The sequence below is a fragment of the Etheostoma cragini genome, chromosome 5 (genome assembly GCF_013103735.1).
Source record: "Etheostoma cragini isolate CJK2018 chromosome 5, CSU_Ecrag_1.0, whole genome shotgun sequence".
Lineage (NCBI taxonomy): Eukaryota > Metazoa > Chordata > Actinopteri > Perciformes > Percidae > Etheostoma > Etheostoma cragini.
This window is the reverse complement of record NC_048411.1, coordinates 4,108,266-4,133,879: the sequence shown is the minus strand read 5'-3', so window position 1 is coordinate 4,133,879 and position 25,614 is coordinate 4,108,266. Positions and strand designations below refer to the sequence as shown.

General features: G+C 40.0%; 2 protein-coding genes across 2 annotated transcripts in view; both read right to left on the bottom strand.

Annotated features, from left to right (window-relative positions):
- Nucleotides 1-1,845: 1,845 nt before the first annotated feature.
- On the bottom strand, nucleotides 1,846-10,390 carry c7a (complement component 7a). The gene is made up of 18 exons (XM_034871147.1): nucleotides 10,262-10,390; nucleotides 9,986-10,044; nucleotides 9,780-9,858; nucleotides 8,964-9,105; nucleotides 8,735-8,879; nucleotides 8,507-8,645; nucleotides 7,554-7,697; nucleotides 7,185-7,428; nucleotides 6,460-6,570; nucleotides 6,199-6,368; nucleotides 5,836-6,064; nucleotides 4,213-4,384; nucleotides 3,992-4,079; nucleotides 3,581-3,713; nucleotides 3,316-3,504; nucleotides 2,598-2,694; nucleotides 2,325-2,509; nucleotides 1,846-2,233 (listed from the first exon to the last, which is right to left on the bottom strand). Exons 1-18 carry the CDS (start codon nucleotides 10,265-10,267, stop codon nucleotides 2,049-2,051), a joined length of 2,517 nt encoding a protein of 838 aa, XP_034727038.1. The 5' UTR covers nucleotides 10,268-10,390; the 3' UTR covers nucleotides 1,846-2,048.
- A 6,318-nt stretch (nucleotides 10,391-16,708) lies between these two features.
- Nucleotides 16,709-25,614, bottom strand: part of plcxd3 (phosphatidylinositol-specific phospholipase C, X domain containing 3) — a 16,836-nt gene continuing 7,930 nt past the window's right edge. Inside the window, exons 2-6 of the mRNA XM_034871150.1 lie at nucleotides 22,857-23,113; nucleotides 22,461-22,634; nucleotides 21,929-22,104; nucleotides 20,155-20,256; nucleotides 16,709-19,140 (exon numbers count right to left, since the gene is read on the bottom strand). Of these exons, the coding sequence (XP_034727041.1) occupies nucleotides 18,984-19,140; nucleotides 20,155-20,256; nucleotides 21,929-22,104; nucleotides 22,461-22,634; nucleotides 22,857-23,113 (866 nt within the window). The 3' untranslated portion in view covers nucleotides 16,709-18,983. The remainder of the gene's footprint in view (nucleotides 19,141-20,154; nucleotides 20,257-21,928; nucleotides 22,105-22,460; nucleotides 22,635-22,856; nucleotides 23,114-25,614) is intronic.

The following is a 25,614-nucleotide window of genomic DNA, read 5'->3' as shown; positions in this document are numbered from 1 at the left end:
AGAATGCTTTCAAAAATGGAAATGTTAATAGTTTATTTTCATCAACTAACAAAATGCAGTGAATTAACAGAATAGGAATCTAAATCACATCCATAATTGGTGTAATCACCCTTTGCCTTCAAGACAGCATCCGTTCTTCTCGGTAAACTTGCACCCAGTTTTTGAAGGAACTCAGCTGGTAGGTTGTTCCAAACTTCTTGGAGAACTAACCCCAGATCTCCCTCAAATCCATCTGTGTCTTCATGTAATCCCAGAGACACTCGAGGATGTCGAGATCAGGGCTCTGTGGGCGCCAGGCCATCACTTCCAGGACTTCTTGTTCTTCCTCACAATGAAGATAGTTCTTTCTTACCTTGACTTTATGTTTGGGGTTGTTGTCCTGCTGCAGAATAAATTTGGGGCCAATCATAGGCCTCCCTCATGCATGTATTTCTCAGCATTGAGGACACCAGTACTCCTGTTCACATCTCCAACTCCCATTTCCAGATATGCACCCCCAAACTGGCAAGGAACCTCAACCGCGCTTCACTGTTGACCGCAGACACTCATTATTTTAACAGTCTCCAGCCCTTTGGCCAACAAACCGCCTTCTGCTACAGCCAAATATGGTCCAGAGCACTTGCTGCCATTTTTCTGCACCCCAGTTCCTATGTTTTTGTGTTTGGTCTTGTTTCCATGTTGGCTGCAACGCTTTCATGAAGACCACTTCTGGCCAGACTTCTCAGGAAATTAGATCCCTGATCCTGCTGGGTTCTGCCAGTTCTGAGCTGATTTCCCTGCTGGACATCTTCAGATTTCAAAGGGAAATAAGCTTGATGTGTTTTTCATCGTGGTCGACCTGCGTCTACAATCCTCAGTGTTGCGTGACTTTTTACAAGTGTACCTATAAGAATTGAAGCTGGTTTGAAGCCGAAGAGTAGTAACACCAAATATTGTTATGCAATTTTGATTTTTCTTTTGTTCACTTACTTTGCATTTAGGTAATTTATACAAAACAATACTTTATGTTTTGAAAGCACTATTAGTTCACAGTTTTTTTTTGCACCTTCCTAAGACGTTTGAACAGTACTATGTATTTACGCTTTCCAGTGAATACCAGATCAAATTGACCTACTTTTTAAGTGAAATGAATTATCTCAAAAACCAAAAACCTTTTTCACAAAGCTGAAAACAGGGCTGCATTACAACCTGTAGATTCACTGTCCCTCTCCCACTGACTAACAGAGAGGCTTTGGCCAATGAACTTGCTGATTTTCGTTTATTTCTATTTTGTCAACCATCTGTACATTTATTTACAGTTACTTGGTCGTAATGAGGTTTAGAGCTCATGGAGAGTCACAGCGTGCCTGTTCATGTCTGCAAATTCTTCATCTCACCCAAAAAAGTGGACCATGTGTGCTACCTCTGGAGCATTTTCTAGCACATTCCTCTCACACACCAGCCTTTCTGGGCAACACGGTGGAACTGAAGGGTGCACATCTGCCGGCAATGAGCATTTAGGTGTGATTGGTAGACATCAAGTAGCTGGTGTCTTCACAATGTTTCACAGGCAGATGCATTCACACCGTGATAGGGCAGCCAGCCAGAGGCAACAAGAGATTTTCAGCAAGGGTTTGCTTGGCAGGCTAAGCGCCGTCTGGTTGCATGAGCACATGACATCTTTTGAAATAGACCATCTCAGGCCAGAACACAGATTTTCAAAAATTATCTCAATGGCAATTAACAAAACTATTTCTTTTAAAACCCAGAGTGTGAGAGAAATATAGGTCTCAACCTTTCTCTGGAATAATTATATTTTGGGTCATATCTCTGCCTCTCAATATCAAAAAGTACAATAATGAAGGCTGGTGTTACGCTATTTATTCATTGTCTCAACACAGTTTTACATTATAGTGTTATACATGCATAAATGTGTGCTTTTACAATGTGGTTAAGCAGTAAAACTTACAATACTAATTCACTGGAAAATATGATGTTAAGTGTTGAGTGTGGACGATTAATGTGTAAAGGAAGGTGAAGATATAAGGTCAGCTCCTCCTATTGCGTCATCAAGCAGCACAAGGCAGGATACTGACAACTGACACCTTTTGTCCCTTACATCGCTGCAGTCCTGCTTCACACTCGCTCATGGTCTGAGACGCTGCAGTAACGTCCTCCCCAACTTGGACGCACACGTTTAATCCCGGGGTCAAGCAATCAGCAGAGTCCCTACAGCGACACCCGTTGGTTTGATCTAAAGGAACAGTGTGAAGAGAAATAAGATCAATGACTACACATTGCAAATACTGTTATCGTGGATTGTTGTGGCTTTGAGATGTCCTCACCGTCACAGGTCTCCCACATGTGACAGTTGGTGCAGCTTGTTGTGTTGCGCTCCGGCCACTTGCAGGTGCTGTCTTCTGCTATCGTGTAGTTCTTTCCAATACACTGCAGTGCATGCATTTTGCACACATTAAGAAGGACTGATTTTCTGTTCATTAAGGCAGTGGCACACACCTCCAAAGATGAACTGGGAACAAAAATCATCATCAAACACAGTGACAAAACAATTCATCAAATCCATGCATTTTGCATTTTGATTGGTTAAGTCAACATACCTGCATTCGAAAGGCATTTTGCAAACACATTTGCCTCTGGAAGACTTCTCCCACGGTTTACATTGCACTGAAGGCGAGGGTTGTTGGGATGTACTGACTGTGGGATACATAGAAATAATTTATCCACATTGTTAACATACTAATATCAATCAATTCAAATGTATAAATACAGTACATGATACAGTTAAGAAAAAATAAAGCTCAGCATAAGTTCACTCAGGAAGAGTATGCTTCCCATATCTCTCTCCCAACCTTGTCTACTCTTTTGGTTAAACCAACCAGATTTTGTCAAATGTTGCTTTTAAACTTTAAATCTGTCTACTCTTTGCTTCTGTCAGTTGTCATTTTCCGTCCTCCACCCCATTCACCTCCAACATTCCCAGCACCCAAGGTTCCTCCATCAGATACCTCGCTTCACATCCCATCCATCCAGATCTTCTGGCTTCCTTTATCCCTTCATCACCTCCATAGTGTCTAGACTCCATTGGAGGGGATCTATTCCCCTTATAATGTAACATTTTAGACTCTAACATATCAACCTATCATGCGCCATGTCTATTAAACTTATTTTCACTCTTAAATGAAGTCTCTCCTGATTGAAATGAAAAGTTGAAAGTAAAATATATTGCAGTCCAATTTGTTGCAGAGCAGGTCAATGCCATCCATTAGACTGCCCTTATTAGTCATTTGTAGTTTTAAACCTTGAAGTAAAATATACCTGGGCTGCATTTGATTCCTGCTGGGTCTGGAGAAAAATGCAGACTAGGGTCACAGATAATTGTTGCTTCTCCAAGTAGCTGTCTACCCGCTGGACAGGACAAGGTGACTGTGTCCCCGATGGCGTAGGCCTGCTGTAAAGGAGAGGCTATGACGTCTTTGTCGAGGGACATGATGTTGCACCTTGAGACTGGGGGAAAAGTGGGAGTTTAACAAAGTAGCAATGTAATTTATTTTGATTGTAATTGTTGGTTATGAGTATTTACCTGCGCACAGTCCAGGGCGGGGAGACCAGGATTGGTCACTAGTGCATTCTAGGGTGCTGTCACCCACGAGATAATAACCGGCAGTGCAGGTATACTCAACCTTACTACCCACAAGGTAAATGTCCTTAGGGACCTGGGGGATGACAAAAAATTACATTTATTTTTCAATTCTGCTTTCTGTACAGAAACGTCTTAAAAGGGAACAGAAATTTGGAGTCTGAAATATGAATATTTCAATTAGGCTGAATGATGTAAAGACAAAGTAAATTGTTTAAGGAGTAACACTGAACTGTGGCCTCTAGGTAACAGAGACTGACCCTATAGTGTAAAACACATTACTGTGATTGTAAAAATGATTGCAATAACTTGTTCTATAATGCAGGGTAAGTTTAAGTTTGGTTTTATCATTACCAGGATGTAGCCATTGATGAGAACAGGTGGAGTTCCACACTTCTGACTTGCTGGGAGAGTTAGGTCAAAGCACTGTGGCTCCATGGTTCTGTAGAAAAATAAAAATAGGATGGTGTAGACTTGCAGATTGATGAAAATCGATGGGTAACTTCATTTTATTGTAAATGCAATGCAATGACTCCTGGTGCTTGTTACAATCATGCAAAATAAAACTCTCTGACTTTAAGTATTGCAGGTCTTGGTCTTCACAGTCTGACGCCTCAGTGGGTTCTCCAATGCAGTGTTGTCCCCCGTTCTGAGGAGTGGGATTAGAGCAGGAACGACGTCTTGACCTTCGACCACTAGAGCACGCTGACCAGGCTGACCAGCAGGCCCAACTACCGTGGATCACTCCTTAATGGGTAAAAACAAAACAAATGAGGGAGAAAGTGAGAAATATATCACAGTCTTTATGACACAATCCAATGAGAGTGACTCGCTTACTTAGCCTGGTTTTAAGCCACGTAAAAGCAACAACAAAACACCATTATTAGAGATAAAACCTTCTACCTAGACAAATTGACTTAATAGGATAGTATGCAGTTGTTAACTAAAAAAATGTATGGACAACATGAATAATCTCTCTCAATAATCACTTATGTAAAAGTGTGTGGAGCTGTCTGTTTCTGCAGACACCATGTCCTCTGCCTGTATTTTCTCCTGTTTTTTATTGTGTGGGACGTTTATTGGCTCTTTTGGGCATGTAACCCCCCCCCCCCCCCCCCCCCCCCCCCCCCCCCCCCCCCCCCCCCCCCCAGCCAAAAACAGCTTGCAGGATGTGCGGCCTGTTCTCATTCCCAGGTACCGCTTCTTTTTCATGACCCTCGGAATCTCATACCACTTCATAAGTGTAACCAACACATAGACGTTTTGAAGCATTGCAAGCAAAATCGGTCAATGTGGCACCTTCCCACCATGGTCGGGGGGTATTTATTTGTGGTTTGCAGAGTAATGGCCGTTAATCATTCTGAAAATAACGTTTAATTTCTCGGATTCACTGCTTTGTTTGGCGCTGACTCTCTTCATTCACTCTCTAGTTTGCTGCTATTTTACCTTTAAAACGTTAACTTAATTAAGCCAAGTAATTATGGCCAGAAAAAAGACATAAATGTCCAACAACAGTTTTGGATAATTTAATGGAATAGTTTGTGAAATGCACTTTTAAACTGAGAGTTAGATGAAAATAATCTTCTTATATAATTGCTTTAAACATATGAAACTACCTTAATCCTCATGTTGTCCTTGGGTCAAATTGACCCGTTTTCCTGTATCAATGTTCTTTGTAACTACCCAATTTTAATTACCCAAAATAACATGATTGATTACAAATCAATACATACAAATTCCTACTTTCATTAATTTTGGGGTGTCTCATTCAATTTTATGGCATTTGGAAAAGAAATCGAAGTCGTTTTGAAATAGTATTGAAAGAAAGTTGACACATTCCAGTCTGGGATAATCCATCAACATACATTCCTTTCATTTTAGTCTAAATAATTCCTAATTTCTGCTTTTCTAATTTAAACGTTAGGGATAATTTTCTATAAATGAGGTTCATTGACCATAAATTCCAAAAATAACTGTAAAATTGAATTAGTTAATGAGTTAATATATTAGTGTTATGTGACAAACATTGAAAAAAAGAGTCAAGTGTTGAAAAAAGGGACAAAAACGTAAGAAAAACTTGAATACATCGATAAAAAGCGTCAGTAAAAGTGGGATTTTCAATTTTGACGAGAAGACAACACAAGGGTTAACCAACACCAAAGTGACCATAAAAACCCTATTTGCAATTCAACACCCACCCGGCTGACCCTCGGCTTCAGTTCCCTGCTCACAGGCCGGTCCTTTTGTGCCAGGCTTACAGATGCATGTGCATGTATCTCCATCCATGACAACCATGCCATTGTTTCTGCAGGGCCGGCAGTGGCACGAGTCGCTCTCAGTAAGATACTGTTCTACAGCCCTGCGAAGGTAAAGCCTCTTCACCCCAGCACACTGAACCTCCTTCACCAGCTCCGACAACGGACGCAGCTGCAAAAAACAAGGGAGATATGTACAGTAGGTATTGCGATATTTAATACAATATCACTAAGATGCACATAACTAAATCCAACATTTAGTTTGTTCTGCTTAATTTAGGAGCAATTATTTTACTTCCCGCTCACCTTTTGTTTTATGACTTTTGGAAATGATTGGACAGACTCAGCCCAGTTTGAGTACATTTCCCAGTTTCTGTTCGGATCAGAGAGATCCATGCGTTGCAGGGCTGCGATATATTGGAGGCCTCCCCCCTGCACTGTCACCTTTTGCACAATATTACTCCTGGAATAACCAGCTAAAGGTTTGCAGAGGATGACAACAAGATTCAGTAATGTGAAGGGTTTTCATAGGCTGGTATGCTTGTAATGTTAACATCAACATTTTACTAGTGGATGATGTTGCTGAATGATCCTTCCTGCAGTCCACATGGGTGATGGGGAATATAAGAAACCAACGTTTGGTCTTTTCACACTCATTGAAGACGGTGGTTTCGCTGACTTGAAAACAAGGGAAAGTCAAAGGAAAAAGACAAACAAAAGTCAGTGTCAGAAAGGAACAGCAGGATTGAGGCAGCGCTTTATGGATGACTACTAATACTTCTAATAAATACTTACAATACTTATAATAAATATATAAATCTACCCTTTTAATATTTAAAATCTAGTGTTGATTTGGAAAGTTCTGTGTGACTGCAAACAATTGGTTGTGTCATGTTGTGTTAAAAATAGTCCAATGCACATCTTTCAGAAAAGCAGAGTACATTCAATTATAGAGTATGTTATTTGCTTTTATTAAATGTATTTCAGACATTTGGCCTTTTTTCAAATGCATTTCGATGACATTTATTGGATTTTCCTAAAAAATACTTTTTTCTAAAATCACACATTGTAAATACTGGGGTGATTCTATTTTTGTGCTGCCAAGTTAATACATAATACTTCTAAAAATGATACAACCAGCGGCCATCAGTAGAAATATGTATGTGAACCACCAGAATGTGAGGTAAAAGTACTTTGTACCCTACATGCCCCATCATGAATATTTAATATGATAATTTTCTTTCTTTGATTTAGGCCCGTCATGAAACTGCTGATGATTTATGAATCCTCACCCATCCTTCTTTCAGTTTCTTCATCAATCTTGGCGATGACGTTAAAGGAGCCTCCGAGGCTTCCCTCAGACAGGTAATGTGTTCCAAACCTCTCTAAAACCTTCCTGTAGGCAGCGTAGTTGTAGACTGATGGGAGTTTAATCAGCGCCTTCCAGAACTCCTCAGCTATTGGGAGGTACTGAGGAGAGTTGCTCTGGAACTGACCTACCTCTATGTCGTTCTTTAAAACCAAAAGCCTTTGGTTCTGGAAGGAGTGAAATCACTGAGTGAGTTTCATTTTCAAGTTGGATTTTCCTTTTCCAATCGCATGCATTATCGTAGGGATTTCCTGTTTAAGATTCAGAGATAAAATCTCTGGTTCCTACATACCTGAGTCTTGTCATGTGTCTCATGAAAGTCATAGTTTCTATATCCTGTTGTGGTCCCGGTCACTTTCTCTCTGTTGACGATGTCCTTTGCATAGTGCCATTTACTGCTGTACATATCATCACTGAAGTCATTCTGAGCTTTGACCTGAAAGAGCACAAGTTTAACTGTGTTAAATTAACAGTTTAAATCAACAAATGTCAAGAATATGAAATACATGCGCACAGAACGCACATGCAACGTGCACTGAACTAAGCTGTTGAATCATTAAAGGTATCCTGTGGAGTTTTTGACCTCTAGATGTGCTATAGAGTAATGTTTTGAGGACCAATACACACCTGGAATAAACATGCAAACTGTATCGGTTTATCAGCTTTGAGAAAAGAATGTGATTCCATTCAACAGAGCACATCTGGAAGTGGTCTTGCCAAATGATTGTGTAATACATACATTACAAAAACAAAACCTTGCAGCAAGTTGAATAGGTCATCTCCAAAAAGTGATTTAGAAATGGATGACGCCCATCCATGACATTGTTTTCCTTAATCTGGATGCTCTACTTTTTCTAACAAGTGTAAAGAAAGTCTAACTGATTTGCATATTGAGACTCAAGGATGGAGGTAGTTCGCATTTGCTCATTAATTCCAGGTTTAGATGCAAATATGCAGATCAGCTTTCATTACACAGATATTTCCCGATACAGATCACATGTTAACGCACCCTTGGATGGTTGGGTCAACTAACCTAGCAACTTCAACACCAGCGACAAGTCTTGTCTTTGTTTCTCTTGTCCTGCATGGCAACGTTTTACCCATCTTATATCCCCTAAATATCTTTACCTGAATAGCTTTAAATATGTTTTATTGTGTTCATGAACAATCAAAACTCCACAGGATGGCCTACCTTTGAAGTAATAAGTGACCAAGTGCAACATCTATGTTTGCAGAATGACCAACCATAAAGCTGTACTGGATAGTACTAAGGGGCAGTCTGTAGATAGTGTTGTGGACACCGCTGAAGATGGTGCGACACTGTCCCCCAAAGCTCTTTGTGTTGATGACACTGCCCCTCCACTTCCCTGACACCACATCATACCTACAGAGGCAATGACAGTATCCCAATGGTAAACACATGGTACCTCCGTGTGTGTGCGAGAAAGGGTGCACAAAGGATTTGTTACTTGCCCAAATCCTAGTTGTTCGATATTTGGAGGGACAACAGAGTTTTGACAGACAACGTGTTGGTCCATGTCACAGCCACGTTCGTCGTGTCCATCCCCCTCACAGTCCTCATCTCCGTTACACCGCAGAGACTGGCTAATGCACTTCCCTGTGGGTCACAAGACGGACAGACAGCTCAGTGATTGTTATTTACAAGTATGATAATGGGGTTGAACCGAGCTTTAGTTCTAACCTGATAAACAGCGAAATCGGTTTCCACATCCGTCCTCTAGAGGACAGCCTTTTGTGGTTTCGCAGGACCTGGTCTGAGTTCGCTGCCCATCGCAGGGATTCCCTCCAAACTGAGCGTAGACAGCCATGGCTCGGCTTCTTGTCTGTTACCCCAATGTGACAAACAAATATGAAAAAAGTATACTACAAAGCAAATAAATAAAAACATAATCATCATTTTACAAAGTGTTACTTAAAGCTATAGTGCGTAGTTTCTGTCGCCCCCATGAGGAATTCTAAGTAATGACAACAACACTGTCCCCGCATCCACATGATTTCTTTTTTCAAATATTAAAAAAAAATATGCAGGTTTACAATAAAATAGGCCCTCCTGGACTGGCTGGCTGCACATAGCACAGTGCAGTAATGGTAGCCTACACTAGCAGCTGCATGGCACAGACTATTTATTTTGCTTAACGCTAAAGATAGCAATATGACAAACCAACCAACCAGCAAGACGTAAACAGAAATCCCTGTTTATTTTCTGTGAGGTCAAATTACTGTTTTTGTCAATATGTATATGCACTACATATATACATATAGCTATACATTTTCTAAATTGAGCATACAAATATAGACTAATTAGCAGATTTTAACAACATTTCTCCGTGGCCTCATGCTATCAGTTCATTTGGCTAACTTTGCTTGTATTCACCGACCAAACGTCGTGGTCATATTGTCATATATAATTGTGTGGTTTATATTATGGCTATGGGCCAATCAGATTGCTCGATTTGAGCTTCCCATTTTATAGTACTAAAAAAAAAATCCTTTTAACCTGTAATCTGGTGCAGCCATCACAGTCTGACCAATCGCCAAAAGGCCCCCACTGGCAATGAACTCTCTGGTCACAAAACCTTGGGAAGAAAATTGATATCAAATGATTCAATAAATAAAACCAAATAATTATTGCATATTTGTGTCAATCATAATGTTTTACATTTTGTTTTTAATGTTGAAACAGGAAAGCAAAAACACATGTACCCTTGTGTAGTGAACAGGAATAGCTGCCATGGCAAGGCGGCTAAAATGAGAGTAATGCTCTGAAGAAGTGAAGAGAAACGGAGAGCACGAGACATGAAGAGAAAAGAAGACAAGATGCAGGGGAAGAAGGGGTTTTAGGAGTAACTGAGACAAATGCAAATAATACTATTAGATGTCAGTTGCATTGTATATCAAATATGTGAAAATCTGAAATCTGTTATGTGTGTTTGTGTGTTATTTGTTATTTCCCTGTAAGTGAATGTAAAATCTACTTGCCTTCATGGTGAAGAGCAGCAAACCGTAGAGTCTTGAAGAGGCTTTGTGCGAGATGCTGGTTTACATTAAGTTCTGTTTTTGTTAGGGAGTGAACTTCTGGGAAGAACATTCCTTGGAACTTACTGGGTTTCATGTGTGTGTGTGTGTGTGTGTGTGTGTGTGTGTGTGTGCCTGCATGCGTGCGTGTGCGTGTGCATAACGAAGTAGTGTGTAGAAGTGTGTCTTTGCTTTAGAGATAAGATCTTTTTTTTTTTGTGGCTACTCCTGCCAAAAAGCTCATTGTGAAACTGCAAGCAACGTTTCCTTCTGGAGTGAGAATCTCTCATCTGCCGTTCTTCTTCTTCGTCACATTTATTATTGAGCTGACAGACGTTACTCACAGAAAACACTTTTACCTACCACAGCGGGAAAGCACAGGTGATAATATTAACTTTTAATTGTGCTATATTCCACTTAAGTAAGTAAGTAAGTTAGTAAGTAAGTAAGCTGCCTTGCATGATACCAGTTTTAGGCCTTTTTGACATGTCACAGTGGGAAAAACACTATTGCAAATAATCAATTTAATGATGGCTAAATTCTATTTAGTTTCAGGGTCCGGGTGGCTTACCCGACAGTGACATGGCTTACTGGGACACTTGACTAGAGAGCCATTTTAAATGTAATTCCTATGACCTATGCTTCTTTTTCGGCCAGTCAAAGCCTATCAGCCTGTCTGCTGTGAGAGATGGCTTTGCAAGGTCAATGAAATGTCATGGTGGGGCCAGTGCCCCTTGATTTCAACCCACTGAGCACCTCCAGTACTTCTTATCCATGCTGTTGAAAAGTTGATGCTGTTTCGAAGGTCAATCTCAACTTTTAAGCCAGTGTAGAGAGAATAATGGAGGGTTTGAATGTAGTTTTAACACAAATGAGAAAACTCTATAAAGACTGTGGGATACAGTCAAAAGCTTGAAATCTCAAGCTCAAAGGTTTTACAGGCATTGTCAAGCAATTAGCTCACTGAACTTGACAAAACAATGACAATTGTTCAAACTAACACCATTTTGCAAGATACTTTTTTGAATTCTGCAAAATTAGCCATGTAGCTTTTCAACTTGTCTTTTACAATGACATATAACTATTTATTTTGGTCTGAATGACTGTAGTTTTTTGTTATTTGTTCAGAGAGAGTTTTTAAAGCATGTGTGAAAAACAACTTTCACACAGACATGAAAAACACAACTACTAGTGTTGAGATGTGATACAGTCTAGCAAACACTGGAGGGCAATAGAGATTTAAGAACCAATTTCTCTCACTGCAGAAAAGTGATTCAAGGCTGATCAAATTTTCGGTTATAGTAAATAAGCAGAGGAGACTTTTGAGGAAAAACTGCATACGGTGAAGGATGTATTAGGACTTGCCTAAAGGTTGCGCCGGATTTTATTTTAGATCATTTAAAATGTTGATATTATGGAAATATGCATGTTAATAGAGTTAACAGAGCGGCTGGATGATGAAGTCCATGACAATTAGATGCAGGCTGTGTCTGCTCTGGAAGCGCATCTAGCAGCCAAATTTGAGATTATCTGCTATTTAATGAGGAAGTGTTCCCATATTGGTACATCAAATCCACATCTTTGTCTAATATTGGGTATATATTGGCTGTCACAGCCAAAAAGGAGGCAAAACTGTGCATGTCCATCACATACTGGCATCTCAAAGGAAATACCAGTTTTTACATGAAATTCTTTTTCAGCAGCTGCAAGGCAGGTAGGTTTTGTTGGTGAGCATTGATCACTGCTGCCTATTATTTATGAAAAATAAGCAATAGGAAATTTGTCCTTGCCCACAAATTGAGGATGTCAATAATGTGCAGCTCAATTTAAAATGAGTTGCAAAACAGAAAATGTGACATTTACCACTGTGCAATGGAAATGGCGTTTTGGAAATGAGAATACATTTTCTGGTTCTGAATTAATAGCGGAGGCACACAATAGAGAAAAATATAAACCTCACACAAATGCTTTTTGCCCACAATCTCAGCCCTACAGTACGTTCACAAAAGCTCCCTCCAGGTAAGCATCAAATTCCAGAGCAATTTTCCAGGTGCAGCAATTTTAGAGCAGTGCAGAAACTGCATTATATTTTCTACTTGACTGTCTTAAAGAACAAGTACCTTCTATCTAGCAATATACAACATTTTCTTAATCGACATGTAACGTTTTAGCCATGGCACCCCTTCTCTTCTGTGCTGCTCTTCACAGTCGACAGATGACATAATCAGTAATATGATAAAACTAGAGAGAGGCAGGGCAGTACAGCCCGACCAGCCTCTTCTCTTTAACCTCTCTCTCTTAGTTATGCTGTATTAGTTTAATACTGCCGGGGAACTTCCTCTGACACACTGCGCTCCAATTGTGTGCATCCACGTCCCAGAAATCCCTGTTACTTTTTATTAGCTCTGGGGAGTCATTCCCCGGAGTCCTTGTGTTCTTTTTCCTGCAGCATGTTTCCTTGGATCAGGGTGGTACCACAATCATGGTTGCAGCTGCTGCCGTGGTCCTGCTACACGTCCTGCGATGCCCTGCTAGGCTTTGCTGTGCCTTGCTAAGCCATGAACTGCTGCAATCTACTATTTCTAGTCACTGTTCCATTATCTTTTATTGTGACTGTTATTGCCACTCTTCATTTCAACCCCAACCAGCACCGTACACCGCCTACCAAGAGCCCGGGTCTGTCCCAGTTTTTTTCCTAAAAGGGAGTTTTTCCTCACCACTGTTGCAGTGTTGCTTGCTCTGGAGGGAACTACTATAACTACTCCATCTGTCAAGTGTCTCGAGATAACTCTTGTTATGAATTGGTAAAAATTGAACTGAAATTGAATTGAATTGAATTTATTGTTCTGTACATATGTTTCAATTTACGTCATATATCTGTCATATACAAGAAAATGTCTACATGACCTCTATCCATTGTAGTTATAACAACTGAAACCCTTTATTTAAGTTACCTCATAATACATGTTACAAGTTGTAATACAAATTCTAGATAATCAAAACGTAAGTCATGCATGCTTTGTTTATAATAGACTAAGATAATGACTTCAAAAGTGATTTCCTGTATTTCTAAAATGACCACCCAATGCTAAATGACTCGGCTATTGTGCAGTAGGGAGCCAAGTCCCGGCACCTCAGGCTACAATAACAGTTGGCTCAGACAATAGGCCACCAGACCATGCGCTCCATTAGTGCCGCTTCTGTGGGTCTCATGATGTTCAGAGGGCATCTTTGACCGCCATCTGCCCTGGAAGTTTGGTCTGCCAGAAAACGACAGGCTGTGAGGCTCCGGCTTAGTCAATATATACAGAGCTCATGCGCTTACTCCACACCCGGATAAATAGAATGCCATATTTCAACATTTCTATATTTGTGTCATGAAAGGGATATTTGTATCCTGATAGCAGGTTTAAATGCACATTGCATGCAACGTTAACATCCCTGGTTTAATTTTCACGGAGATCTTTGTTGCTTTTCATTCCATGTTTCCATCTGTTTCTACCATCTGTCAATCAAGGGGAGGACTCATAGGAAAAGGACATAGTATATATAAATCGGTTTGGATCTTGTGAACAGGGAAACGCCTGAACTGTAAAGTCACACAGCAATTAACACAATTTAAAGTTATTATGTACTGTAAGCCAACGTTTACCAATCTAGGTGTGTTTCTAATTTTTATAAAATACAATTTCTTTCTGAAATATTGGGTGATCTAAGGCATCTGAAAAGTATTTAAATTAAACATGACGTTTTTAGGATACATCGCTTTTGTCACTCCTTAGTGAAAACTAAGGGAATAACTGCTCCTCTACAAGTTGAAATGTTTTTCTACTGTATGTATTAGTCAAATATAACACTGTGTAACATGTCACAAAGCTATAGAATGGGCTGTTTTTTGATTTCATGAAAAGTTGACATTTTGGAAATACATGGTTTTCAATGGAAAGCAGCAATCGGAAGATATGAAGCCTGTGACAAAAGGTCACGAGTTGCTCCACATAAAGGGTCACTGACATACTGTTGATCAAAATGAACTATTCTTCCGCAAATTATTGGGATTCATTTTACCATCATTGACAAGGATTTTTTAACCCATGTGTTGTCCTCCCTGGTCAGAAATGGACAATGATTTGACATTTTTGTCCCTTTTTCTGAGTTTTTTTTTAAGTTTTCACTATCACCACCTTACTACCACTAGTTTTACACTACTTTTTGGAATTCATGGTCAATAACCCTCATTTATACAGAATTGTACCTATTATTTGAGTCAAAAAAGCAAAGATTTTGAAATATTTTGACTAATAGTTAAGATCAGAGGAATTAACAGATGAGTTCATTTAGGAATTAAAGTGATCATTTGTGTTTGAAAAGAGCGTTGAATGGAATCCAATCAATTTTTTGTGGTAATTTGGTTAAAAAGAAATCCTTATTTCACATATAGACATTTTTTAAAGTGGCCAAATTTGACCCAAGGACAACAGGAGGGTTAAAGGTACTTTACTGTCACATGCACGTACATGTAAATGTAGCAAAATTCAGTTGCTACGTGTTTTGCTCTGCATTTGACCCTTCCCTCAAGGGAGCAGTGGGCAGCCATTTACAGCACCCGGGGACCAAGTTCAGATCAGAGCCAGTGCCTTGATCAAGGGCACTGACTAGAGAACTTAGTACATGTTTTTTGATGGTGGGGGGGGGGGAGGACCAGGAGGAAACCCACGCAAACACGGATAGAACGTACAAACTCCACAATGACAGACCTGGATTTCCACCCCAGGACCTTCTTGCTGTGAGGCCACGGTGCTAAAAATAGGGCCAAGGTTTTAAGAAAACTATACATGATTTTGTAGGTAATAAAACCATTGTATAGTGAACAAAGTTGTTCAACACCAGTGTCTAGTTCAGACCGATGGCCCTTTCAGACCGCCTGACATGATTACAACATGAACCCTCTCTTTCTAAGTGTTGGTGCCTCCCTTTGTCCATGTACTGTAAAAGAATCATTACAATTCCCAGTTTCCCCTCCGTACCCAACAATGACTCCATCGCTGTCGACTTTTAATAATGAACTGTGTATCCTGGCCTTTAATGTTGTGTTTAATGTTTCTCCCTGTGATATTGTAGATTGCTGTGTAGCTTCTATTGACTGACAAATTGCCAGGGTGGTGTACCCCCCATAACTAGACACAAGCGTGGTTAGTGAAATTACTCTTCCTCCTCCTCACACTCCAAACTTTCCTGAAACTGTGCATCTGGTTACTGCCCCTGTTTAAACGTCTGAATGCCATCATCCATCTCCAGCTCCCACACATCTTCCTCCTCCTCATCTATGTGTTTGTCTGTGTGTGTTTGTGTCTTTGCCTGCCTGTGTGTGTGTGTGTGTGTGTGTGTGTGAGTGACAGAGACAGACAGTCACAAACATGCACATGCATAATCACACAATAACAATGTGCATTTGCATTTTCTCATTCCTCCAGCAAATGACTGTTTCAATAAATGTGTCTTTCTTTCTTCTTTCCCCTGGAAAGCATTAATAATGACATGCAGTCCATTAGGAAATGGAGTAAAGCACATTAATATGCCACAAAAACCAAATACAACCCACATGATGCGAAGAAGACTCTTATCCTCGTTCAAAGGAAATTAATAAGTTTTGCCCTTTCTTTCTATCAACTTGTGCAAAGCAGTCAAAGTGCTTGCATTTCTGTTGTGCTGGGTAGCTTCCAGAGAAGTAGCCTATGTGTGTATGTGTGTGACATGACGTCAATTAACCCTGTTAATTAGTGTAAAACGGCATATGAGAACATACCATTTCATTTAGTGCTTTTGTCACAAACAGCTATGTGCATATTGTATGAGTCACAGACAGAAGGTTAGAATAAATCAACAAAATACAGATTTTTTTTTTTTTACAAGAACTCGTATCTACAGTACACACACACACACACACACACACACACATGAGCTGTTTCCTGTTCAAGAGCAACACCTGGCTGCAGAACGGCTGATTCTGAATTACAAAACACAGGTCACCCTGAGTGCCGCCCGCCTCCATCCTCGTCACCCTGGAAACTGGATGATTTTAGAATGCTTCTCTGCCCAGAAAGGGAATAAAATACTGGTATGTTAGCATAAAAAGCTTAAAACCTACTTTAGATTTCCTAACATTTCTACTTTACTAAAGTACTTCAATTTAGGAAGTGAATTAAGTCACAGTTGTATTATAATGGCTTAAATAATCATAATAATCCTAATAAATGTCTTGCTAACTACATGTCTTACTAATTACTAACTAACCAATCACAACTCAACAAGCCCACAAACTGGAAATGATATTTCAGTTAGTCACTCATTAGTCATAGAAGCTTTATTTGATTTGATTTTTCCACTTAGAACAGTCATTTTTCTAGTTGTTTTTTTTTTACACCAGAACATGAAGGCAAGGACAACAGTTTGGACCAGGGAATAAACACAATTTGCAAGTCTTCTCATTTGTGTGGCTTCATTCTTCATTTGTATGTGGTAGTAGCAGTGCAACATCAAAAAGGGGATTCATTTGTAGATGTGTCCAAAAGGATTAAACATTTCCAGCTGAGATGCACCCATGCTCTTAAGAACAATTTACCCAAAATAGTTCAGGAAATGCACATACCTAATGGATACGGTTGGTAAAAAACAAAAGGTGGTATACTGTATGTAGAGCAGTTTCATGCACAAAACTGAAATTATGAAAAAGAAGAAGCATTATGACAGCTCAGTTAAGGTACACATTAGGAAATTATTATCAATGCAATAGTTGAAATAGTTTACAATTCATTGGCAGAATATTATTTGCAATTACAATATGTACAAACTTTCCATGATATAAAACATTTAAACATGAAACTACACTGAAGTGAAATCAGTACCGTCTGAATTCCAAAACTTGAACTCAGCTCAACATTGAAGCATACAATACCAAAAATGACTTTCCAGCTGATACTCAGTCAAACGATCACGTGAGACTTTTTTTTAAATTTATTTATAGAAATTGCACAGTTACACACAAGACACATATATTCACAAATCCAAAGAGTTAAGTTTCCTTATTTTGGTTGTACATTACTAAACGAGACAAAAATGTCTTTACGGAATACATTCTCAGTAGAAAATGCCACACTGATCATGAGGTGTGTAGAGCTTTGACTTGTATGCAATTGTCTTCATGCATTATGCGTAAAACCTTGCAATAAAATATTCCTTTTATCTTTCTGGGTGCCATTTCAAAGCATTTTTCCGTCTTTAATGAAATACTGCAGGGTGTATAAAGGAATCCCATTTAAAAAAAATGAAAAGTGTACTAAATGATATAGCAGAAATCCAGGTATTCAGTATTATTCGGGAACACACCTACTAAGATAGACACCAAAGAGTTGTAGCTAGATATTAAACTAAACATTAACTGTATTATTTTCCAAGTGTCAAAGCACTGTTGTTACATCAAGACCTCCTGACTTCAAATGATGATGTTTAGCCTTTTCTGACTTGAAATAAAAAGGGTCTCCGAGGGGGTGTTAGGCAACTTTATCACCTGTATTATGAAAGACACAACACTGTGATACATCTCATGATGACTCATGTATAAACTGCACTACAGCAGTTGGTATAGTCGCACACACAGATAGTGGATACAATCTTGTACCCAGATGTATTTTTATACTTGGCTATCATGACTAAGCACCCACCACGAAATCCGGTACATGTGTCACATTTGATCCCTAGCATTGATTGCCTGTCTTAAAGAACTTTTTTGTAAGGTGCCTTGCAGCGACAGCTGATGATAGTCACACTGACATTGCTAAAACTATTGTTCGGTTTGAAGTGCACATGGCGTGAATGGTAGCCAAGCTGCCCTCTTGCTCTCTATTTCTCATTGATTTTGAATGATTTACAAAGAAGTCTGATCAATGTCTGCAAGCTGTTTTCAGAGGATATTGTCACTGAGAGAAAGCCCCTTGAGATATCTGCTGAGAAAACATATGGAAAATGGTTCATCTTCTTCTCAGATATTGGGTGAACACAATATAATAACACTTTTTAAACACATTCTGCTCTAGGAGTTTTTCAGAAAAAAAAAAACAGTGATCTGACCAGGGATGCATATTTTAAATAAATAAAAAAAACATCTTTTGGATAGATTTTGACGAACGGCAAGCTACACTTTGAGCGTTTTAAATTACACACTGACTTATTTTAAAATAATCTCTGACAAAAACTGCCACTAGAGTACAAAAAAATGATGTACCAATACATTTAGCAGCTGTGAGAAATCTACCCTTGGTGAAGTGATACCTGAAAACAGTACATTTGATCGATGGATAAAGCAGTTATGTCTACAGCACAGGAAATAAAGAAAATGAACATCTTACTTGAATTAACTATTTTCATCCCCAAAATGGGAAACAAAAACAAACCTCGTTCTCTGCGTGCTCCAACCAAACACTAGTGTTGCTTCTCCCAATCCCAACTTCTCTTACCCAAACACGTTTCTGCCTTTAAAGCTCTCAATTCACTATAGGCCTAAATTAGGTAAAAAGAGCAGTGCAGCTCCCCTCCTGAAATAAATGCCAAAGAGAAAAGAGTGAGAGCACAGACCAAGCCTCTAGCAGTGATGGTGGTGACTGTGCTCCCTGACGCCCCCTGTGGGCTCTCAGGTTGCGTCATCTTCATCATCGTCCATGTGATAGTTAAGGGTGATGACAGCGCTGATGAATTCCCCGAGCTCCACAAAGTCAGCTGTGATAATGTTGATGCCACTTTCCCCGGGTCTCTGTGATCTGATCCACTGCATCATGCCTGGTAAGGCCCTGAAAGGACGCACGAGAAACACACACAGACACATGTTAGAGGAAAGACAAACACGGGGAAATAAAAATCACAAAAGATCTAGAGAGGAGTAGAAGAAGAGCTGAATCACGGTTGGCAGTTGCAACACAGAGAGGGGCATGCAGTGATAAAAGATCTCAGTGACGCAGCATGGAATGTCTGCAAGCCAGACACCAGCTGTGAGGATGACACTCTAAACACTCGCTGGACATGTTTATGTGAGCCGTGCAACGGGGGTAGGGGGGATAACTCCTGCAGATGCCTCGCCCAGCTTTCTGCTTTTTCAAAATTCTATACACTCGCTTTATTGTTAGGTCAAGTCCTACGCTGACAGTCTGTGTGTCAAAACGAATAGGTTGGATTTTGGATGCCTACATCAAAGTACGCCTGGTGAGAATGGCTGATAGTGGAGTTACCAAATTAATAACTCATGTCAGGAAATTGGACGGCTTGCTGCTGAGGCTTTTAACAAACTGGTGACATTAAGAGTGATGTACAGACAGCCCTGGGGGTAAATCAGAGAAAGAAAATCCTGAACCAGAACTGGGAAGGGGAGATAAAAAAAACAGAGGGAGGAAAAAGATGAGAAGTGTTTGTGACAGGGTTATCAAAACAGCTGTTTGAAAAAAACCTTTAATGAAGTGAGTGTTAAACGCCCGGGGATACCTGTAGAAACCAACATGCATGTGGATGTATTTAATAAAAAGCAAAGATGACTCACAAATGACTGTTTATGTGTGTGTGTGTGTGTGTGTGTGTGTGTGTGTCTGTGTGTGTTTGCACATTATGTTTCCATGCAATGTAATTTCTGTGGCATCTGGTACCCTAAGGTGTTGCGGTGATTAATCCCGTAGTGCCTGTGTATACATCGAAAAATACTCTGTGCCACCTATGGGGCTTGCATCTTGTCCAATGTCAGTGTTTTATTGAACGTGAATATAACAAATTTTTCCTATTATTGCTTAAGTCTGTCACACATAAACAGCTGTACACACCTTTCAGTGATCGTCTCTCTCAGTCCGCTAGCCACGCCCTTCATCACAGTGCTGGCCTTCGGTGTTAGAACCACCTGGGAGACAAAGAAGGTCCCCTTCCTCCTGCAGGTCAAACATTAAAGTATTTACAATTTATTGTTCCTGGATTTTTATTAGTATTTTTTGCATTTTATCCATCTAAAATTTGTATGCCCATCTTGTATGTATTTAAACATTTGTTCTTATTATTTATTCCTATAATTATTATCATTATTTCATGTATTTTGTAGGTATGTATATTGTATCCTAGTATTTTATTATGTTAACATTCTGTGCTGTCTGACAGATTTTGCTGCTGTAACACCATAATTTCCCATTTTTGGATCAATAAATATCAATCTATCTATCTATCTATCCATCTATCTATCTATCCATCCATCTATCCATCCATCCATCCATCTATCTATCTATCTATCTATCTATCTATCTATCTATCTATCTATCTATCTATCTATCTACTGTATGTAAAGCATCTCAAGAGATCTGCTCCAGAGAGGTGCCGCATAAATAAATACACTTACTTTATATGTAATTACTTTAAAGCTATAGTGTGTAGTTTCATATGGAAGTAATGACAACAAAACTGTCGGAGCATCCAAATGCTACAAGCCTTATGTGATGACGCACGCGCCCCTACCCCTCCCCCGTGCAGTTGCTAGCTGCCAAGGTGGAAACTTAGGATTGAAAAGAACACAATCTTCAGAAGAGGTAATTATCTTCAATCACGTTTTCTGCGCGCGAATGTCACCGGACGACACAATCGAGAGTGCGAGTTGAGTTGTGTGGAGCTGATAGTCTTCATCTGCTTTGTAGCAACTCATTTGGCAATGGCTTGAATGTAACGGACGTTCATTAATATCAAACAGTTATGCACTAAAGCTTTAAGTTACAACAAAGAATCGAAAACATAGAAAAAAACATGCAACTTTATGTCAGATTCTAAGGAAATGTTTTCCCATTACTGTCAGCAGTTTTCTTTAAATGCATGTATGAATGAGTTTTATAGTGGGAAAAATGGGGTTTTATTTTATTTTCGGATGGACTGCAGCAATGAGTGTCCAGATCAATACACATGGAAGTCTATCCCTCATTTACTGAGTACTGAGTGATGAAGTTACAGCCACAATATGGCACATTGACCATACACCATGCAGCCATATACCACAGGTCATCTTAGTATTGTTTACAAGTTTACAAGTCATTGATGTCGCATAGCCCTTTTTTTACATTTAACCCTAGATCCCATTCTGTTAGTTTGCACTAACTACAGTTTACATTTTTAGCCATTTTATTGGGAGCTCTGAGCAGATTTTGAAAATGATGACGAAAAATCAAAATTATCATCACCGATCATGGTTGGATGACTTGCATGGGTGACATTTAGTTTAATTTACTGTTATTTATACTTTTTCTTGATCCCCAGTGGGGAAACTACAATTTACACTACACAATTTGCATTTATCACTAGGCCTGAAATACACACACATAAGTTTAGGACCTATTCATGCACAAATGGAGATGTGTCCGAGTGGGCATTGGCAGCCTCGTTGGGGAAGTATGATGCCTTGAACAAGAGCACCTTGGCAGTGCTCAGGAGGACCTTAGTCCATACTGGAACTAGAACCAGCAACCCTCCAGTTCCAAACACAACTCCCTATGGACTGAGCTACTTTTTCTTCCCATTAAGCCTCATGCATGAAGGTGTGCCCACAGTGGGATAAAGGTAGAGGCTGACCTGCGGTCAGTGACAGACGCCTGGAGAAACTGAACCAGCTTCTCCGGGTCGGTGGTGTTGGCCCAGGGAGAGGGCATCATCTGCCCTGGCCACAGGAAGGGCACCTCAAGGGCCATGGGGTGGTGGTAGAAGACAAGCACCTGGTACTCCTTCTCCCACAGATACTGCAGAGACACCTGAGGATGGAGGGAGGGAGGGAGGGAGGGAGGAGTGTGTTCAGAGGAGCAGGAGGGTAAGAGGTGACAAAAGAATAAAAAGTAATGGGTGTAAAATAAACAAATCCTACTCAACTTCTTTGCAACGGGGCATACTATGAAAAAATTACCAATAATTAGGGGTGTTATACCCATCATTATGCATCTCAAGTACTCAAAACACAGCAATCACAGACACACACGCAAAATGTGTCTGATTTGTTGATTATGATGAAAAAACTTTTGAAATAAATGTTTGAGGCCATCTTCTAGGTCACTTAACTGCGTTTTAATTCTACTCACTGTCAAATGTTGAGTGTATTTTATTTCGACAGTACCTCCTGAGCGAAGACGACTGGGCAGAGTTTGTCTCCAAACACCTCTTTCAACATGGCCACCAGTTTTTCATGGTGCAGGTTCTGCACGCCGTAGAAGTGGTTAAAGTCCAGGAACACAACTTCTCTTGCGTGAGCTGACAGGAAACTGCTGATCTGCTCAAGACCTTCTCTGACCTAAAAATCACACATATGAACAATACACGTGTTCATAATTTCTTTCATGCCATAATGATATGAAATACAGGCACACACGATTCTGATGTAGCCTACTTGAATGGTCTGTTTAGACTTTCACATTGAAATGCTGCCACATATACAGATATGTACATCACATAGCAACCAAAAGCATTGCAGAAGTATTCATCACATCAAAAACCACCCAAACTCATTACTGACCGTGGCACTGAAGAGCCCGTGGGCAAAGAACAGCTCGTTGTCGGGGTCGCGGGGCTTGGTGGAGATGCGGAGGTCGAAGAAGCGGATCCCAGCCTCCAGTTGGCTGGTGAAGTTCATAGTCTGCGTAGCTAACCACTTCCTCATTAGTTTCTTAGCCACCGTCCCAAAAACAGAAACAAAGTTCTGTACCGTTTCCGGCTGCTCGGGACCAACCGGAGACGACTCGTCGATGTAAAAACTGAAGGAATCATGGGAACCTGGGAAGACACAAATATGAGTCTGCATACTGCTGCAGGTTTTTAGTAGCCCATGTGGTGCGACACAAGTGTAAGAGGGGGGTCGGTGCTGTAAAACAGCCTGGTGCCATGGCAAAAACACAGACTGAATAGGTGCTCATGGGTTAAGACCTCAGATGCCAGGAAAGGTTGAGCTCACACACACCACTGGTATTTTTTTCATGGAGAACAGAGCTCCCAGAGAACAATGTTGAGCTTAATAGTTTACATTTTCTTATATAGCTTTTGGTAAATATTGTATATAGGGCCATTTTTTTTACTATTTTGTACACTTACATTTTCCTTTGGAACTTTTGGTATGTTAACTTAAAAAGTCTTAAACAAGATTTGTCAGTGTGAACTTCAAAGTTCATTCTTGATCTTGGAAACAGCAACTAACTTATTGTTGGCAAAGATTTCAACAACTTGCCATGGTCTTACTCAGCAGATTGAGTTACTCAGTAGTCATATTGCACCTGACGCCGGTCTGATCCTCCGCCTCTGTAACTTTCTCGTCTAGTCTGGTCCTCAATGACTCAATTTGCAATTTCAGTCCCTTGGAGAAGTTCTAAATCCCTCGGAAAGGCTAATTTCTACCTTTTCCAGGTCCGCCACACTTGCAAATGTGTTTCTTATTCAGTTTGTTTCCTCATGTTCATATAACACAATGGTTATATTATATTCTATCATACTCCTGTCTCAGGGAGCTTAACAAAACATGACCACCTTGGTGGTAACTTTTTGATGAATTTTTAAAGTTCATTTCAGACCAACTTTTTTTCCAAATGAATAATAATAATATCCTAGAGCCTAGACATCTCTTCATCAACAAAATCAGAACGTGTTGAATGCATATGCAATGAATCAAATAATGTTCTCTGGCTTTGACTCATCATATTTCTCAATTTTTCTGGTATTTCACCCTCTTCTGAATAAAGGACACATCACTCTACAGGCAGAATTGGATAGACCTTTACCAGACAGGGTCACTGAAGTACTGCATGCATTGAGATGTACGGGCTATGAACAAGCTGACCTACCATTACAACTCTAGCACGCCAACTATGGTGTCATTATCGTCATCCTAAAATACATAAAATGGTTGAAAAATCTATTTCCTCTGCGGAAATTAGTCCTAATGAAAGGTGTTCTACGAATTATACTAAGAAATTGAAAGTCATAATATCATTTTTCAAATGTCATTTTTCAGTGCCTTTAACCATACACACACACTCCTATTCATCCCATCAATGGCAGTAAAAATAACACTGGACAGATTGTGGAAATCTGTCAATATTTTGATGCTTTCCTAGATGACACGTAAGCATTTTGTTGCCACCGACTGTGAGGGTTGTGTGCCCTTCCATGCTTGTTTGAAATAAGGTGAGAGTATGTGCGTGCGTGTGTATTTGTTTGTGTGTGTGTGCACGTTATGCAAATTAGGCTGACGGTAATTATAGTATCTTGCTTCTGCTCTCATCACTGCAATCAAGTTATCATCCGCTTGTTGTCTCTTCATCACATTCCCTCAATCAAACAAACACCCTCAGCTCCTTAACCAATCCACACACACACACACACAAACACACAAACACACACACTTGCGCACACACGGACACCCTAAATTGACCTTCAGCTATACTCCAGTGTCAGGTCTTTGCAGTCGGCCCAGAGAATGACCATAAGCAGGGTAGACAGCTGAATCCTGCGGCAGGGTGGCAAACAGCATCGCTACAGGCTGAATCGTACGACCGTGTGACCTTAACTAGTCACAACAGCTGGCTATGCTGTTGTTGCAGAGAAAGATTTCTCTGTGGAACCTTCAGAAGACTTCTCTTCCGAACGTTGTGCAACAAAACATTGTTATTATTACAAAATTGTTTTCTTCATCCACTAATTCCTCTCCTTTAATTGATTAAAAATGTCAAAATATGATGAAAACCACTCAATCTAAATTTCTTAAGTACTCATATTATGCTTTTTGGCTTTTGCCCTTTCCTTCATTGTGTTTTTATATCTTTTTTTGTGCGTGTTATAGGTTTACCCAAAGGGACTTACCATCTCCAATAGAAAACACTGTTCACGAACTGCTCCAACAGCTCTATTGTAGTCCAGCATTGTAGTCCTTCTGTGACAAACGTGCATCACTTTGTAACACGTTATAATGCTTGCCTAGCTGCTAGCATGGCACGCCCTCATACTCTTCTTCTGACTGGCTAGTAGTCCTTACCTAACTACTGTCAGGACACACCCTCATACTTTGCTTCTGACTGGCTAATAGTCCTTACCTAGCTACTGTCAGGACACACCCTCATACTCTGCTTCTGACTGGCTAGTAGTCCTTACTTAGCTACTGTCAGGACACACCCTTATACTCTCCTTCTGACTGGCTAGTAGTCCTTACTTAGCTACTGTCAAGACACACCCTCATACTCTGCTTCTGACTGGCTAGTAGTCCTTAACCAAGGTACTGTAAGGGCACG

Coding starts and splice junctions, on each gene's coding strand:
- c7a (XM_034871147.1), bottom strand. Junction 4,080..4,212: donor CAAGACCTGCAATACTTAAA/GTCAGAGAGTTT, acceptor ATTTTTCTACAG/AACCATGGAGCCACAGTGCT. Junction 2,695..3,315: donor AGGAATCAAATGCAGCCCAG/GTATATTTTACT, acceptor TGTATCCCACAG/TCAGTACATCCCAACAACCC.